Raw genomic sequence first — 17,495 nt, 5'->3', positions numbered from 1 at the left:
CTGCCCCCCCCCCCCCCGAGTATTTGCTGGGATTTTCAGCAGAGACTTGCTTCCTTTGGAAAAACCCAGAGGCTTTGGAAAGAGCTGCTCATTAAAATGTTTTTTACCAAGCAGAAGGAAATCTCTTGAGCTGTCTAGATGATCCCTTAGGAAATCTTCTGTCTCGCTAAGAGGCTGTAACAAGGCGAATTTCCCTTGGAGAGTGGAAGTGGGGAGGGAAATTCACCCCCTTCCTCTCTCACACCTAATTCAGTGAGTGCTGACAGTGAGAATACTGCTGAAGCCCTGCAGAGACAGACTTGTAGAGCAGGGCTCTGGGGAGGAAGGGACCCAGAGCTCTTATGGCCAGATCCACGTCTGGATGTGGCAGGTGTGAAATCTCCCCTTTCACATGGGACACGTGTGTGGGGAAAGTCGGTGATTCCCAGCCGTAAATCCCATTGTATGGTGCTCTGATATCTGAGCTCAGCTCCTTCCCCAGCCGTCAGCAGGCTGTCATCTGCTTTGGCTTTCCCTGGCTGGGGTTGGCGGTTTCCCGACAAGGGGATGTTTCCAATCGGTTTGGTGGGACCCTACTGCTCCGCGCAAACATTTGGAGGAAACCAAAGTGAAACACAAGCCTCTGAGCCTCGGCTTCCTCCCTCTGCCCCTGCCTTGCTGCTGAGCTCGCTACTTTTTGGCTGCGTGAGCAAGCAGGAGGCCATGCCCCAGGCCCTGTGCGGGTATCGGGAAGGATACGATGGTGTGCCGGTCTGACGGCGACTTCTGCCGCAGCCTCTCCAGCTTCTCCAGCTGCTTTATCTCATTGTTGCGGACGCTGTTGAACCGCTTGATTTCCGCCTGGAATAGAGCAAGCGTAGTTGTACCGGGCTGGCTGGCTCTGGGGTACCACGGCGGTCCAGTGACGTGGCACTCACCCGTGTCTGCTTGAGCCGGACTCCGTACAGCTTCAGCGGCTCGACGACCTTCGTTTCCAGCCTCTCTACCTAAGTGGGGAGAGGCAATTCACACATGGGGTGTAGTGAGAACGTGACAAACTCCATCCGAATGAGGATGGGAGTCTCGCGGTCTGGCCATGGTACTGCTGCTGTGATCAGCCCTGATGTAGGGAACCCATCTCGAGGGATTGTTAGGCACTGATAATTTAATTTATAGTGGCCACCTCTCAGTAGGACCAGAGTGGAGGCTTTTTACTCTAGGCCATTAAGCTGCAATGGCAGCACATGCACTGCTGGGCTGAGCTGGATTTGAACCCGGCTGTTGTAGGCATGGAAAGCACTGTTAAGCACGACTAGTCCTGGAACCCATAAAGCCCAGCAAGATTCAGAGCATGGGAGAGGGTTGCAAATTCCTCCCCAGGTGAATCCAAGGAAAGGTCCCACGATCCCTGGAGAGGGGGAGACTGGGGGTTGCTTGTCTGCTGAGACATGTTCAACCCTAACGCTCTCCCTGCTTAGCCTGGTTCCTTGCTCGAAGGCTGGCAAGGTTCATCAGTGCTGCCCAGATCTCCACTCTCAGCCCGCAAACAGGGAGAGCAGTTGTGGTTTCATCCCTCTTAGGACAGGACATCAATGGGTGGCCTAGGACAGAAGCAGACGTGTGAGCACTACTGCTTTCTGCCCTGCTACTGGGCTTCATGTCAGGGTTGTGCGTTTTGGACGGTTCTTACCTCAGCCTGCCGGTAATCCTGCACTTTGGCTAATTCCTCCGCAAAGTTTTTCATGGTGCTTCTCAGCTCTGGGTTCTCCGTGTTGGCATAGTCGAGGAGCTGTTTGACCAGGAGGTCTGACTTGTCCCGGAGCTTAGCAGTCTTCCGGACATAGGAGGCCATCAGCGTGCAGAACTGGCCAAAGTATTTTTCTGCGTTGGCTACTGTGTTCTCCATGATCCTCACTTGGTTATCTCTGGGGAGGGAAGCATATTGGCTTAGTTGTCTATTACCATTGCAATGGCCTTAGCATCAGAAACTGGAGTTGGATGATTTCTCTTGCATCTAGAAAACCACCGCTTTGTGTGTCAGTCATGGGGCTTTTGCACGTGTAGATTGGAGAACTGTTCACCCAATCGGTCATTGCACACACATAAATTTAGATCCCTGTTGTCAGTTGACCACCGAATCAGCAAAGTTAGAAATGCAAGAACCCAGCGGATCTCTGCCTCTGGAGAAAAGTGACTTATTTAAGGGCCAGCTCTGGTAGCTGGAAACGTTCAGTGTCAGGCAGCTGGTCCAGGCTGCCTTCCAAATAGTTGGACCAGTTTTCTGGAAGGAATTTGCACGCGGCCCCTCTGCGTGCACTGAGAGAGAAGGCCCTGTAAGAAGCCGTGTCTTTGTCTTGAACTTCCAACTTTTGGCAACAGCACGTGACAGTTATTCTGTGTGTGTTAGAAGTGTTTGGTGGCCAGACTTAGCTGTAACATGTGGGAGCAAGGTTCTGGTTAGCATGGAGTTGAATGGTTTGGTGCATTGGCTAGGCCTATGCAGTATGGATGGGAAGATACAGATGTGCAGGTCCCTATCTCTTTAAGTCTACCCTGCAGTGCCTTTGATAGTGATCCCTTGGATATAAACTGAGTATATAAATTCAAGCATGTTTCTGCCACAGCAACCCCCCACCCCACTGCCCAGTCTCTCTGCAAGGAGGTAAGCATTGCAATAAATGAATTAGTTGTTGAAATAGGGTGCTGCTTAATTTGCAAGTTATAGTGGGGGCCTTGAGTCCAGGGAGGGGTGGCTTAAGTCGAATGAAGGGTTTCTCGAGTCCAAAAATGTCGAGACGCATTGACCTATACAGTACCGCGGCTGAGACCTGAACCTGAATTCTGGCAGTCTCGAGGTAATGGTCTCTCTCACTATACAAGAAGTAGGGGTCACAACATGTAAGTAGTAGGCGGTAAGTTGAAAATGAAGAAAAGGGAGTTCTTTTTCACAAAATGTGCAATTAAAGTGTAGGCGTCGTTGCCACCAGAGGAGGTGGAAGCTAACTCAAAAAGGGACTGGACATGTTCTTGGAGGAAAGGGGTATCCGTCACTATTGAGCGTGGGAATTAGACTCCAAACATCCCAGACCTTCAATGCTGGAGGTTGTAAGGGAGAGAGGAACAGGGAGGAAAAACCCTGGTCAGACCTAGTTCACTCTCCGTTTCAGCCTTTGCTCTCTGCCGCGGCGTGACACAGGAGGCTGGGCAGGATGGACCGATGGTCTGACCCAGTCAGTGGCGGTTCTTAGATGGCATCTTTTCCACCTAAGAAGATCCCGAAAGGAACCTCCTTCTAGGCAAGCCATCAGGAGCTGTGTTAAGCTCCTCTTTGCTCACAGGCATGGTCCTGTATGGCAGCAGTGAGCTCGTGCAGCGATTAGGGACTGTTTTTTATAAGCCAAGCTATCAGTGCCAGACCCTCCTCCAGTCTTGGAAGGACGGGAAGGATCCTGCTGCCGGTGGACTCCATGCCTATTTCCCCCAGCGGCTCTGCTCCGAGTCCTGCAGCTGTGCCTCACCTAATAAAACCTGCTGATCTCCCTCCCTCTCCATCTCCATCACGCGAGCTTGACACAAAAGACCAGCAGGGCCTTAAATTTCTCTGGTCTTGGCGCTGCAGTTAACTGCCTCCCCATCCCCTGCGACCCGGTGCTGTGCTGAGAATAAATCACGTTTGTGCAGAGAGGGCTTTCTAGTGTGCTCTCTGCCTTTGGCAGCTCAGGGCTGTGCCTGGACCTTGTGGGCTCACTGCAGCAAAGACTTTGCTGCCCGAGTCTTTCCCATATCCCCTACTTGGTAGAGCCAGTCATGTTTGCAGTGCGACTTGATTGCATTCAATTCTGGGAGCTTGTTACCAGGAGGGAGTTCAGGGACCTGCAAGCAAGCATGACCGGGGGTGGGTGGAGGGCTTGACACTGGGGGGAAAAGGTGCAGGGAGATTAAATGAATGCAGCTTGGCTAAGGAGGAGAGGTGGGGAGCGATGTCACCTGCCTACTGATACGTGTTGATGGAGCTGAAGTATATAGGATGGAACAATTCAGGAACAATCTGCTGACAATCTTGGGTGAAAACCTAGTGGGAATGGGAAGTCAGAGCAGTGATCCTCAACCAGGGGGCCATGAGATCCTTTCAAGCACCGTTAGGTGTGCAACCAAGACTTACGAGACTATTTCAAACAGGAATCCCTGCTGTTCAAGACCAGGCTGACCTGTTGCGGGATATTCAGAGTTTTTTGCAACAGAACAATTATTTTGTTGTTTTTGTCGGGTCAAAAAACAAGTGAAAACAAGGAGCTGGCATTTTCCGAAGGATCAAGGGGTGCCTTGAGCCTAAAAAGGTTGAAGACCACTGAGTTGGAGACCGGCGTGCTGCCAGGCTGAAGGTGAGGTGTTTTCCTGAAGGAGCTAGTGGAAAGCCCTTGTGAGCCTGGCTAGGGGAGCACTGGTGGGATGGCAGAGGACAAGTCATCTGTCCCCAACATCTGTCTGGCTCTGCTTCCCTGAAAACACTGCTTTTTTTGTGCTTTAAAGTGAGGCTGTCTCATAGGGCCCGTCTCCGGGGGTCTCCTACAAGCCATAGTGGGAGAGAAAGGTGTCTCAAGAGGGGTTTCTTCTCATCCCCTATCACTGAGGTCTGGCCACAGCAGGTCAAAGAATAAAATGCTAGTTAGATTTTTTGTGGGGAACTTTATAATGTTCCCCTGTTTCCCACACGCTCCTGGGACAGCTTCAGATTTGGAAAATAAAGCCAGCAGAAGAATAGGAAATACTTGTGGGCCTTATTTGGTGTTTAGAAAAGAATCGATAATGTTGCGGTAACCAGTGCCTGCTCCCTGAGCCCTCTTTGGTTTGCAGATTTAGCCCAACCAGACCGTTGTGGGCCACATGAAACTCCCTGGAGGGACATTTTCCTTTGGGTTAAAATACCCATCTTTTCCACCCCCGTTAGGGGTCTGGAGAAGGTTTCTGGGTCACAGGTGCAAGGTGCCTGTGAGCCCTGAGAAAGAGGAGCCAGTCCCCAGCCATGATGCTCTCGCTAGCTGTAAGTTGTGAATTAGCCTAACGAGGGAGGAGGCAATGAGATGCAGCAGTAGGCACCTTGCAGCCTGGCCTGAACTGTCTCTGGCGAGCAGGAGGGACGCGACCTTGGCTAATGCCTAATCTGCCTTCCAGGGATGGGTTTTGCTAACCTTTTGGCTCACATCAAGTGTCTCGGTGGGGACAGACCTTGCCGGCTTGGACCTGCATGTAGGATGCCTGCTAGTGTGTTTAGGAGCATCTGAAGTCCCAGGGTGAGAGCCTGGGATGGAGGATGCTCGCCAGTCATAGTGCCGTACATGGTGTTTAGAGCATTTGAGTTCTGCCTGCTCAATCGATACGGTTTTTGGAACGATTGCATTCTGCTCAATCGATATGAGTTGGACCCGATTTAGCTGATTTGACCTGGAACGCAAAATATATTCATTTAAAAAAAAAAATCTGCCTTCTGGGGAGGGAGAAAGAGGCATCTTTTCTAGGTCCTCCCCCTTTGGCAGTGGAGCCGGGGGAGGAAGGAAGTTGCAGCCAGACTCCTCCTGCCTGGGGATCTCTGGGGACCGAGTGTTTTCTCTTCCTTGAGGCCCTGCAGAGCCTACAGCAGGATCTTGGTGCTAGTCCTGCTGCAAAACGCATGGATCTGGCACAGGCCACATGACATTTGACAGGCTTGCAGCGCCAGCAGATGCAGCACTTCTAGTGCTGCTGCTTTACACATGTTTCTCAACCGGAGGATGTAGATGGGAGACACCTCCTCCACCTTGTACCCTCAGAGCTGAGAGGACAATGCAAAGGGTTGCTTTTGCAGCCCGAAGCGAGAGCCCTGTGTCCATGCGGGGCTGCTTTGTTCCCTTGGATGCAGGACCTGGCCTCCCTGGTGCAGTCACTGCTGTGTGCATCTGCAGGCAGTGCCAGCTGAGCCAGCACGACTGCTGCAGCGTTGGTGCGTAGCAGGGACCAGGGTGCAAGCAGCTGCGGTGCAGGGATGAGCACGCTGAGCCCTTTGGCCGGCAGCCTGGCGGGGATGCACAAAACCTCAAGCAAAACAATCACTCCTTTCCAGCTGGGGTCTCTCGAGGAGCTGACGGCTACAGGCAGCTCCCGACTCTGAAGTTCATAATAATCCCTTGGATCTTTCTGGGTAGAGGAGCAGCTGGGATAAAACACCCCTGCCCCCTTGTCGTCTTCATGCAAACTTGCCATCACTGTCACCTACACCCACAATATCCCTTCTTGGCCCATCTCCAGGCTTTCCTCCCCAGGGACACTTTCTTGGCACTTAGGGCACCTCTCCTTCACTGGTGTGAAGGAGCCCTTTCTGGTGTTGGCTTTCCAGGTGGGTCCTTGCAGCGTGCATGCGCCGCCCCGGGAGCAAAGCGGCCGTGCTTGCACCCACGGTGCAGAAGGGAAGGTTTGAGGTGACTTGGTTCGGGGGGATCGGCCCCCTCGCTGCAGCGCCTTGCCCAGGATGGGCAGGTGGGGTGAGGGGGGCAAGGCACCTTACCTGGAGAGGACGATGTTCATGGCTGTGAGAGCAAGCCCGGGCGGGGGTCACAGGCGGCGGAGCTGGGGAGGGAGGCACAGCTGCTCCCTTGGCTGACGCTCAGGGTTGGTATGGAAACCCTGCCAACACAGCGCGGGCGGCTGGGTGGAGCCCGTCGAGGGTTTCCCGGGGTAACTGGGCCTGTGCGGTCTCCCTGCCCATCCTACCGCTGCTTTTCCTCTCTCCCTGTTCACCTGCCCTAGCTCCCGCTCCACGGCCGTGCACCCTTCCCCAGCACACGAGCATCCTCCCTGCCCTGTGCTGCCAGGCAGGGTAATGAAGGGGGAGAGGCACCCTTTGAGCTCTGCAGGAGGACAGTGCACCTGTTTCTTCGAGCCCCCATAGCTCCCCATTCACAACACCTGCCACCGGGCCTGTGCTTCAAAGGGAGACCTCCCGTGACGGCCAGCTCATTCCTTTCTGCCACCCATCCGGGGCAGGCAGCAATCGAGGGGCGCCCTCCACAACCCTGCAGCTTGGAGGGGCTACGATGGCAGCTCTCCCGGTGCCAACAGCTCTGGGAAGTGAGCTGGGTGCCCTCTTGCTGCTTACCTGCCTCGCCCACGTTGCCTTTCTCTAGCAAGGTGGGACTGCGGTCTGCACTGCTGCATTGCAGGGTGCATCGAAACGGCGCTGCGAAGCCGCCGTGCCCCACCGAGGAGCGGAAGGGGGTCTTGTCTCCCCTCTGCACTGCCCTGGGGCTCCTCCATGTCAGCATCTTGCAAGCCCAGAGGGCATTTCTGCCTCCCTGAGAACTATTGGCACTCGCCTCCGTACAATATCGGCTCCTTGCAGGTCTGGACCTGACCGTGGTACCAGACCGGTCCCCAGGCATCCAAGTTGGCGAGTCTCCCTGCCTTCTGTCCTTTGCTTTGCCTGGCTCTAGTTTGGGCCCCATCCCAAAGGTCTAGCTCTCCCGGTGTGCATTACTTGGATTTTAAACGTAGAAAATACTGCACGAATCCGGCCGGCACCACGCAGCCTGGGGAATGCTGCCCAGCTACTGCCGCATCCGCCCCTCGTTCCTGGCTGCAAGGCAGCATGTCTGGTTTTTTTGGAAAGCTCGGTGCAGAGATGCCTACCAGTGGTGGATTCATGAGCTCCCCAGGGAGGGCTTGTTCCCTTGGTTAATCCCCTTTCTGAGTTGGTTGGAGAGGCACCTTTGCTACTGGAGAGCTAATCCCCACCGAGATGCTTAGTCTTGGGAGATGGGGGACAGAGGGTGGAACAGGTGTCTTGGTGTCGGGGCTCTTCTCCCCGCCTCGCAGTGCTTTGGGATGCTCTGGGGAGGTGGGGGAAAGCCCTTCTCTCCCCATCGTTGGGGCCTGGAGCGGAGAGGTCTGCACAGCGCGTCGGTGCGTGCATGTTCCAGCCGGGCATGTGCAGCCTGCTCCCCGTGGCCTGGGCTCTCGCTCACTGTCTGCCGGAGGATTAAGTCTAATCTAAATTCAATATCTTCTGCAGAGACAGAAGCTGAAGAATGGGCTCTTTTTTCCCCTTCCCTCTCTCCCCTGCTGCTTGGAGCGGCTCACACGCCATTAGTTATACTCCTCTGGAAGATCGTTAGCGAGAGGCGGCTTCTTGCTGTCTCCCTTTATCCTGCTCCAGGGGATGGAGTCTGATTTAGTAGCCGGAGGGCCAGGAAGGATAGCCTTGCGGTCGCGGCACCGGATTAATTCTCTGCTCTGTGCTGTGCTCGAGGCCCGATTTAGATCATCACCGTGGTGCCTCTTGGCCTTGAAACTGCTGTCAAGGAGTCCGGGGGTCTGGGTTTCATCCCTGGCTTGGCTGAGGCTTCCCTCCATGACGCAAGCCAGAGGCCCAGGTTTTCCCTTCTGTAAAATGGGAATAAGGCTGTGCCTGGTCTCAGGGTGTTTGAGGCTTCCCTGAGTGTTGGCAAAGAGCCTGCGGGTCTACAAGGAAGGACAGCCACCAGGACAGCCTTTGCAAGGGCCTCCGTCCAGATGCCAGGGGGCACGGGATGTCTCCATGGCTGATGGGGCAAGGACAGTCTGGGCCCTATGAAATTGGGCTGAGCTCCCTTCCTGCCCTGGGCCTGGCTGGGGAAATCCTGAGCCCCCTCCCTTACAAGGGGATACCTCCCCCTTGGCTCTACGCCGAGCACTCGCCGCCGGACAGCGGTTCACTGAAGCAGTTGCAATGGCGGCTCTGCGAATGCCAGCCCTGTGCTCATGGACATTAAGGACCCTGAAGGGGTTTGGGTTTTTGTGCACAAATTTGTCCATGCGTGCCAGCAGCTGTGATGTCAGGCTCACATTGGGGCGCTGAAGGTGTTGGGCTTTGCCCCAGAAGCCAGCTCGATCCTGGCTGGGGCCCTGCTGATGGTGGAGGGGAGCAATCAGCCAAGGGGCTGGGGAAGACGCAGCCTGGACTCCATCAGCTCCGCTTGGAGGAAGCCGGGGCCGGCTCGGCTCCTAGGCTCATGCAGGTCAGAGGGCTCCAGGCCCTCTTTGCTCTGTCGAATAGACCGAGCAGAGACCATGCATCTGTCGGAGCCCTGCAGAGCCGGAGGGGGAGTGTGGGATCATGGCGGCGGCAACAGGCTCACCCAAGAACCTCGCACTTGCTTCCTCGCTCAACCCCAGATTCCCCTGTGATCTGGGCACAACCCTCTGCCCCTGCTCCCCGCTATCATATGTGGATAACAGGCCCTCCCGCCCTGTCTAACCAGCCCGTGGGGTGGGAGCTGTTCCTTGCCATGGGGATGTGCAGGGCCTGGCAGCATTGGTTAGGCTTGGAGCATTTTGTCATGGTGGGAATTCCTCCCCCAGCCCATCTCGAAGGACTTTTGGGGAAGGCGTGGGCTTCAGGTGAGCGACTGCAAGCGGCAACCAACTGCAGCCAGGAGTCGGGGAGGCTTCTCCTTCCAGCTCTTGCTGTTTGGACCTTTCTAGCAATTTGCAAAGCCAGATGAGCCCTTGGCAAAGGCTGCTACAGATGTACCAGTGCACTGGCGCCTGGCACGGGCTGCAGCTACCTGTGCACACATGCAAACACACATGCACACTCCCACATTCATGCATCCACACACATGCGCCTACACGTGTGCACACCCATATGTATGCATGTACCCACACATGCATGCTCACACAAACACATGTACATACCTGCACCCACACACATGCATGTATATGCCCACATGCTTGCGTCCCCCCCACATGCACGTACCCGCACATGCCCACAAACATATATGTACACATCCACATGCATGTACCCACGCACAAACACATGCACATACATGCATGCACACATGTACTTTCTTGCACCTGCGCACACATGTATACACCCACACACACGCACACCCTCACATACCCACAAACACATGCACATACACACCCACATGCATGCACCCACACACGTGCAACCGCCCCCCCACACACACACACATGCTATGACTCCAGTCCCCATACTATATGTACTAGGCCGTGGGTTTTGTCTTCTGATTTTTTGCTTTCAGAGTCCTGTCTGGTTTCAAGGACTGCACCGAGTGGTTTGCAAGAGGGGAAATGGTGATGACGGAAGAAGCCTCCTGCTGGGGTGCAGAATCTGTGATGCATCCGTGGGGACCTCGCAGTGGGGAGAGCTCCTGCGTGGCTCATGAGTGGGAGCTGGCATGTGTAGGGCAGTACCCTGCTGAAGCTGGCTGGCCCACTTGCTGCTCAGGGCCCTTCTGAGCTGGCCTCGCAGTCTCCTTTCCAGGCACTAGCACGATGGAGCAGGCAGGGCAAGCCTGACAGCAACTGCCCATCATGGCACAGAGGCCAGGGGGACATGCCCCTGTGATGCTGCCCAGCTGGGGGTCCAGCTGGCCCGTTACCCCATGGGGCATGAGAAGCCCTGAGCTTGGGTGGTGCTTTGCTCTTGGCAGCATCCTGCACTGCACCTCCCTCTCCTGGCCACGTCTACTGTGGCTTTCCCGTGCCCCGAGACATGGATGAACAGGCTCGGAGGGCCTCTGAGCTGGGTCCCCCCCTTGGTCTAGGGGGCAGGGATGCTTTCTCCGCGTCCGAGTGCGCGTGCAGGGCCTCGGGCACCGGTCTCTCTGCCCCGGTCCCAGTAGAGGGCAATAGAGAACTTTGCAAGCCAACGGCACGCACATCGGCAGAGATGAGATACCCGCAGCGCGGTGATTTGAATCAAAGGACTTGAACCCAGGGCGTGGAGGCAAATGCTTGCACATCTTGTGACCGAGTGCCTGAGCTGCCCGGCAGGGTTAAGCAGCAATAAATGCACCTGGCACCGGAGCTGCCTCCAGGGTCAACGCTGGGGTGGTCGCTGACCCGACCGCCGGCAAGGGCACAGCTGTCCTGTTGCTGCCTGGGAGAGCTGTCTGGCTGCTCCTAGGAAGGGGGTGTGCTGTCCCCTTGGTGGCTGGGGCAAGAAGAAGGGTGCCTGGATTTGCTCTCTGCCAGTTTTGGGAATGCAGCCCCTTTGCAGCCAGGATGGGGACCTGTCCAAGGGCTTAACCCCAGCCTGCGCACTGCTGCTCTGCATAGCTGGCAGGCCGGCTTCCCCATGCAGCAGAGAAGACCGGCATGCGTGTCTGTCTGAGCATCTCCTGGCTCTGCTCGGCTGGCTCTCAGCTTTGCGGCGTGGGCCCTGCTGCCACGCTCGGTGTCAGGTTCTCCTCCGCCTGCTGAGTCTGCCCTCGGGGGAGCAGGAGCTCTCAGGCAGCAAGTAGCTCCTGCTGGACAGCGCAGTTGGGCAGGGAGCCTGCTGTCATGCTCTGGTTCCTATTAAATCATGCCAGCATGCTCAGCCAGGAGCAGGGGCTGCCTTTGCCCTGAGTTTGCTGCCCCAGCTTTGCCAAGGTGGGGGGATTCCCTACTTGCTTGCTGCAGGTCCAATGCAGCCAGCAGAGTCCTACCATGGCTGGTGGAGTTTTGCCCCCTGAAGCCAGCAGTTGCTAAACCTCTCTGTGCGAGCTGGGTTGTATGCACGGGGTGACAGCAACCCACGGGCACCCAGCAAGCTTCCAGGGGCACTGCTCTGGTATGAATAGAGCAGCCACTTGGGGCAAAGCGTGGTCCTGGCAAGAGGCCAGGCTGTTCTCTGGACCCTGGCAAGGAAAGGTTTACTGCCTGCTCAGCCCCACTCCTGCCCGGGTCTGGCACAGGTCTCGGCAGTGGCTGCTGGGGGAAGGGAGACAACGGAGCTTGGGAAGCCGGGACTCGGCTCCAGGGGCTTCGGCTTCCAGCTCTTTAGGTTGCATCTGTGCTGCTGTGTCCCTGGAGGGAGGAGGCTTTGCTGACTGCCTCCCCAAGTCTTGCACTGAGTCACGCCCGGGTGTACAGATGCCTGGCACTGCTGTGTCTGCTTGCAGTTCCCCAAGATGCTTTCCCAGCTCCTGGCTGCCTCGGCCTCCGTCCCCAGGGACCGAGCAGGAAGGGCGTGGGGAAGGCTGGCAGGGCACAGATCCGTGGCTGCTTTCCTGCTCTGCTGCCGGCGGTTTTGCAGGGCACTAGCATGCCTGGGTGATGCCAACGCTGACCTCAGCCAGGCAAACCCCAAGTGAATCCTAATTCTGGCACCCGAATCCTACGATTGGAAACGCAGAAGTGTCTTTGGGTGTCTGAGCCATTGGGTGTTTTCAAGCTCTTTTTCTCTCCGCAACCAGCAGAGACAGGATTTTTCCCCTCCTCTTTCCAATGAGATTCATGCAGCGATCACAGGAGTCCGGGAGCAGGGGCAGCCTCGGAGCCCTTCTGGGTTCAGCATAGGGGAGCTGCCTCTGCCTGTCTTCTGGCCTGGGGACACAGGACAGCTCTCGTGCCTCTCCTCTGCGGGGGCTCAGGGTCTGGGATGGAGGCGGCAGGGCCCCGCAGCTGGGGGAGGAAGGTGGGTGGCACTGGAGTTTGGGTCTGTTCGGGTCCAGGCAGAACCAGATTTCTGTACGTGCAGATGCACGTGGCAGCCGAGAACCGGGGCACGGCAGGAACAAGCGGGCCCAGGGCTAACACAACTGCACCGCCGTGCTGGGTGGGATCGGGGTTGGTGCATTGACAGCTACCTGCTATGACCCCAGGCTGGGTCTTCCTCCCCCTTCCAGCAACTAAAGCATGGCAGTAGCTTGAGTCACCTACCTGCCCAGTTTGCTGGGACTTGCATCTCCAGCTGTTAAACCCAGCTTTATACCCGGCCCAGCTGCACGCACATCCTGCTCACGAGACCCAGGAGGGCACCATTGCAAACTCTTTGCACGTGCATTTGCGGCGGTTGCTGGTTCAGATGCAACACGGTCCATCTCTTGTTTACGGCCAGCTTTTTTTTTTTGGCATCTGGGATATCTGCACACGTCCCGACGTCTGATGAGTGTTGATTCTCCATTCAATTTCCCTCGCCCAAAACCGTCCCGTTGCCTTTCCCTCCCCACTCCTCCTCCCCTTTCACAGATCAAAAAAGCATTGTCAGCCGCAGCAAAATATTTAAGAAATATATTAATCCCGATGCTCGCGGCACTTAAAAAAATTGTGTTTAAACAAACTCCAAATCGTGCATTAAAGCAAACACAGCTGTTTAATTACAGGCTGCATTTCAAGCAGCCGATAGCACGTGGGTGCTAGGGGCTGCGTATCCACTGCGTATTGGGCCTGGCTTTCTCCCACCTCCTCCTTTGCTTGTTGGGTTTGATTTTTTTTTTTTTAATTTATTTTTTTGTTCCCCCCTTGGTATCCGCGAGCAAGAGGTTTTTGCTGCGGCTGTTTGGGGGATAGGAGCAAACCGTTCCCGTCTCATCCTCCCTTTGGCAGCCCGGCATGCTAAAAATGTGTTTGTGTTTCTCCCTTTGTGCTCTGCTTTATGGGGCTTTCTCTCCTCCGCCCTGAAGGAGTGGATGGCTTTTACATGTGCTTTTGCCATCTGTTTTACCCATTGGGCCTGTACGCAGAGATAACCTCATACTGGGACGGGGGAGCCTTGACACAAGCCAGTGTTGGGAAAGACTTCCTCCCGCAACTCCTTTTTCTTAGAGGAATTAAGTGTTAAGAAATCCTCAACTATCTGTGCAGCTGGAGGTCTCCGAGGAGGCCCAGATCTTCTCGGCGCTGATAAACCCTGCTTGGCATCTGAAGAATGTGGCGCGGAGTTGGCCGGACAAACCGAGCGCACGCCGAGCGGGGGGCTGGGTTCGCCGTATGCGATGCAAGGAGTTTATAAGAACCATTTGGTGAAGGCTCAAGCCAGGCTCTTGCCAGGGGGTGTATTTTGTTGGATCAATACCGCGTCTGAGGCATGCTGGCTTCCAAGGAAAGTGATGTTATATGTTATTGCTATGCAGATGGGGCCAAATTCACCCCTGCTGACTGCGCTTCCAGCCCTGGATTACACCCTTGGAGCGGGTTTGGCCTGGGGAGATTGAATAGCTGGTTGCAAAAAAAAAAAAAAAAAAAGCATAACTTTAGGATGAACCACGCTTTAACTTGAAGTCCCTGCCGGGCTCCTGCAGGGAAGGCAGCCAAGGAGAGGCGCCTAGCAGGGGATTGCCCTCTCCCAGGGTGGTTGGGACACAGATGGCTGCTGGGGTTTCTTTCCCCCTCTTTGGGGGTATGGGGGAGCTCCGTGGTCAGGAGAAAGGGGATCATTGCCCCTGCCCCTCTCTGCTGGTATGCCGGGGCCCCACACACAGGTCTGTGGATGCACATCAGTCCTGCCCGGGGTCCCTCCTCCCTCTCCCAAGCATCCCCCATGCAGCCCTGCCAGTGCCTCTCCAGCTTGCGGTGTGGCCAAGCCTCCCTGGAGCAGACGGAGCCAATCCCGTGGTATTCGGCGCAGTTTTTCTCTGCGCACACAATGGAGACTAGCGGGGGGCTCCCGCGTTCATTCAGCAGAAGAGGCCGGTGCAAAGTCCAGCCGGCCAGGCTGGGGCAGGGGGTCAACCCTGGGCTGCCCCAAGGCATCGGGAGGCCTTCTCCGGAGGAGCAAGGCGGGTTGGCGTTGCGTGGCGTGGTCCTGGAGAGCAGCCGCCGTGCTTGATTTCCCCTCGGAGGCTGCACCTTCCCCTCGGCCGCTCCAGTGCCGGCAACATGTGCCGTTTCAGGCGAAACATTGCAGCCTTTGTCTCGCTCCGGGCACAGAGCAGGCCATTTAGGAGGAATTAGTGGTTACATTGAAAGGGGAGAATAAAGGCTCCCAGGTTAAACGCGCTTTAAGTGTCTTAATAATTGCAATTGGGCCAACGTGTCCCACCCCCGAGCCAAGAGCTCCAGCGTAGGAAGCTTTCTTTGAACTGAGAGGAGCGTGGGTACCCTCCTGCAGGAAGCCGCAGAGGATGGGGTCGATAATTTCCCAGGGCCTAGCAGCCAGGGCTGCCTGTCTATCCCCTTCTGCTTCTCCTGCTCTGCCCATCCCTGTGGTCTCAGGTCCATGCAGGTGGTGCCAGGGCAATGCCCTCCTCTGACTGCGAGATAATTGCTGAGGAATGCATCCTGCTGACAGCCCCAGGAACCTTTTCCCTAATTATAGGGACCGCGGAGGTGAAGCCCTGGTGCATCCAGCTCCAGGATCTGTGAGCCAGTAGGTCTTGCCGGGGGCACCGTTCCAGCCTGGCTTTCCTCGCTGGCAGCCCGTCCGTGGTGGCTGGTTAAACCCTTCCTAGCCACATCCTGTCCCCAGACGCGGTGCGGCCGCCTCATCCATCAGTCATGACGTGCTCTTTTTTGCAAGCTGCCTTTGCCGGCGCTGGGGGTGGAGGAGAGCGTGCCGGGGAAGGGCTCATGCACGAAGCCCTGAGACGGAGAGTGCTGCAAAGCCCTTGCAATGTGTGAGCTCAGGGGCTCCCGGTGCCAGCTGGGGGAAAAGGGCAGCATCTCCCACCCCTTCTTTGCCACTGACCCTTGGATGTTGCAGGGATGCTTGGGGTTTTGTCTAGGACAGCGGGTGCTCTCTACCTTTTTGGCCTCATGGGCTGAATGAGTGGTGTGGAGCTGGTCTGCAGGCTGGATTGGCCCCCACGTGTCAGGATTGGGCCTCTGTGGGCCTGGCTCAGCACCCAGATTGGGCTCCAAGTCGTCTCCCCCATGCACCTCATTTAGTGGATAGGGCCATGCTATCCGGCCCGTGGGTCTGGAAATTTGGCAGCAGGAGAGCAGCCACTGCTCCCTCACTGCCCAGTTTTTGGAGCCAGGGGAGCGCTGCAGACCAGAAGACACGGCTCCATGGGCTAGATATAGCCTGCGAGCTGGGGGCTGAGCACGCCTGGCCTAGGAGAGGGGGAGTTGGCTGGGTGAACGGCGAGTGTGATGGTACAACGGCAGTGCCGGCGTAGCGGCCAGGGCATGGGAGCTGCCTTGCTCCTGTGGAAGAAGGTGCACAGACTACAAGCCTAGCAGCCCATCTCATGAGACACTGCTGTCAAGTCTGCAGCTGGTGCACTGGGTTTCCCCTCTGCAGGGGCCTGGCCAAGAAGGGCAGATAGTCAGGAGCAAGAGGAAGGATTACTCAGGGGTTATGGCTGTGGACCGGGCTTACAGTCCCTTCTCTGCCACAGGCTTTTCGCATGACCTTGGGCAAGGTGTTTATGTTCTCTGAAAGTCCGCGTCCACTCTGGTCCTGCCCCTGGGGATTTGCAAAGATGAAAACCCCACAGATCCTGAGGCACTCGCGTGCTGCGCCCCGGGGCTGGGCTGCAGAGATCTGCACGAGTAGCAGGAAAACGAAGCGTTGGGGGTGGGGAGATCTGTTTGTGGAGCAGGAGGGATTATCCTCCCAGGGCAGGTGGTCAAAGCCCCATCGGAGACTTTAGAGCGGGTCTGGCAGTGGCGCGGGGTCCTGTAGCGTCAGGACAATCCTGCCCTGTTTGGAGGGGCTGGAACCGATGACTTCATAGGTCTTTTCCATCTCGTGTTTCTTGGCGTCTGCGTAACCTCCCAGCAATGACGGCCCAGTGCATCTGGCCGCGTCGCTCACGGCCGCCTGCATCCTCGGTGCCCCTGCCTGGCTGGCGACCTTCCCGCGCCCGCCGAGGTCTCCATCTGCTCCGCTCCCTCCGCGGTCTTCCTGGGCTGCTCTCGGGTTACTCTCCTCCATTCACAAAAATATGCCAGGCCATAAATTGGGCAGGGGAATAAAACAATCCCCTTGTGGGGATGGCTCCCACCCCTGGGCATGCAGCCCTTAGGCCCCCTGTGTGCCCAGCTCCCCTCTGGGAGACTGCCGGCTCATATCTACTGAGTCCTAAACGCTCCTGGTCCCCTTGCAGGCCACTGAGCTGGGAGAGGGGAGAGGAGCATGCACCCTGCTCTGGGTTTGGGGGTGCTATCTGCTTCTGGAGGGAAGAGAGGGGAACATAGCAATAGTCCCTGGTATGGGATGCACCGATGGATGCATGCAGCGGTTTGCTCCACCTGTGGCAACGCGGCTTCCTCCAGTGACCACGTTGGGCATCGGGGAGTGGTCGTCGTGCTGTGGCCAGGTCCTGAGTGCGATGAGGGCCAACGTGGATGAGAGGGAGGCTCTGGAGAACTGAGCCTGGGTGCAACATCCCTGTGCTCTCTGGTGGGCCGGTGCCACCCTGAGCCAGCCCCCCCCAAATGCCCCAAGCCTAAATTGCCCTTCCCAGAAAAACAACGGCTCCTGAGCCTGCACTCATTCCCGTGGCCCTCAGGGCAGGCAGGGCCTGGCCCTTTGGGTGCACAGGACCCCGGGAGGTGGGTCGGAGCAGGGCAGTACCATAGGGCTGGGTGCTCTGGATTCCTTAAAACCTTCTGGTGCAATTTGAGATTGCAAAGCGGAGCAGAAGCTTGTTTAGGGTCAGGAACGGCCCCATCCTTCCCAGAGGGCTGAGGCTGCAAGTACAGGCCTGGAGGAGCGTTGGGAGCTCTGGGCTAAGGGATCTGCTCAGATGGGGATCTCCGGCAGGGCTGTGGCCTGGCGCAGGCTGTCGGGGTCTCGCTCCCAGGAGGGCGGTGGTGCAGAGCCCAGC

At 56.7% G+C, this 17,495-nt stretch overlaps 1 protein-coding gene and 1 long non-coding RNA gene across 2 annotated transcripts in view; one reads left to right on the top strand and one right to left on the bottom strand.

The window, feature by feature from the left end:
• LOC112550164 overlaps positions 1–10,133 on the top strand; it is a 23,731-nt gene extending 13,598 nt beyond the window's left edge. The window contains exon 3 of the long non-coding RNA XR_003093836.1: positions 10,035–10,133. This is a non-coding gene — a long non-coding RNA (uncharacterized LOC112550164). The remainder of the gene's footprint in view (positions 1–10,034) is intronic.
• The window catches only part of FAM92B (family with sequence similarity 92 member B), a 20,862-nt gene extending 8,041 nt beyond the window's left edge, over positions 1–12,821 (bottom strand). The window contains exons 1-4 of the mRNA XM_025203089.1: positions 12,661–12,821; positions 1,670–1,904; positions 918–986; positions 739–840 (exon numbers count right to left, since the gene is read on the bottom strand). Of these exons, the coding sequence (XP_025058874.1) occupies positions 739–840; positions 918–986; positions 1,670–1,904; positions 12,661–12,821 (567 nt within the window). The remainder of the gene's footprint in view (positions 1–738; positions 841–917; positions 987–1,669; positions 1,905–12,660) is intronic.
• Between the last annotated feature and the right edge of the window lie 4,674 nt (positions 12,822–17,495).

Source organism: Alligator sinensis, unplaced genomic scaffold, assembly GCF_000455745.1.
Source record: "Alligator sinensis unplaced genomic scaffold, ASM45574v1 scaffold228_1, whole genome shotgun sequence".
NCBI lineage: Eukaryota > Metazoa > Chordata > Crocodylia > Alligatoridae > Alligator > Alligator sinensis.
The sequence above is the reverse complement of the archived record's forward strand: the minus strand, read 5'-3'. Positions and strand labels throughout refer to the sequence as shown.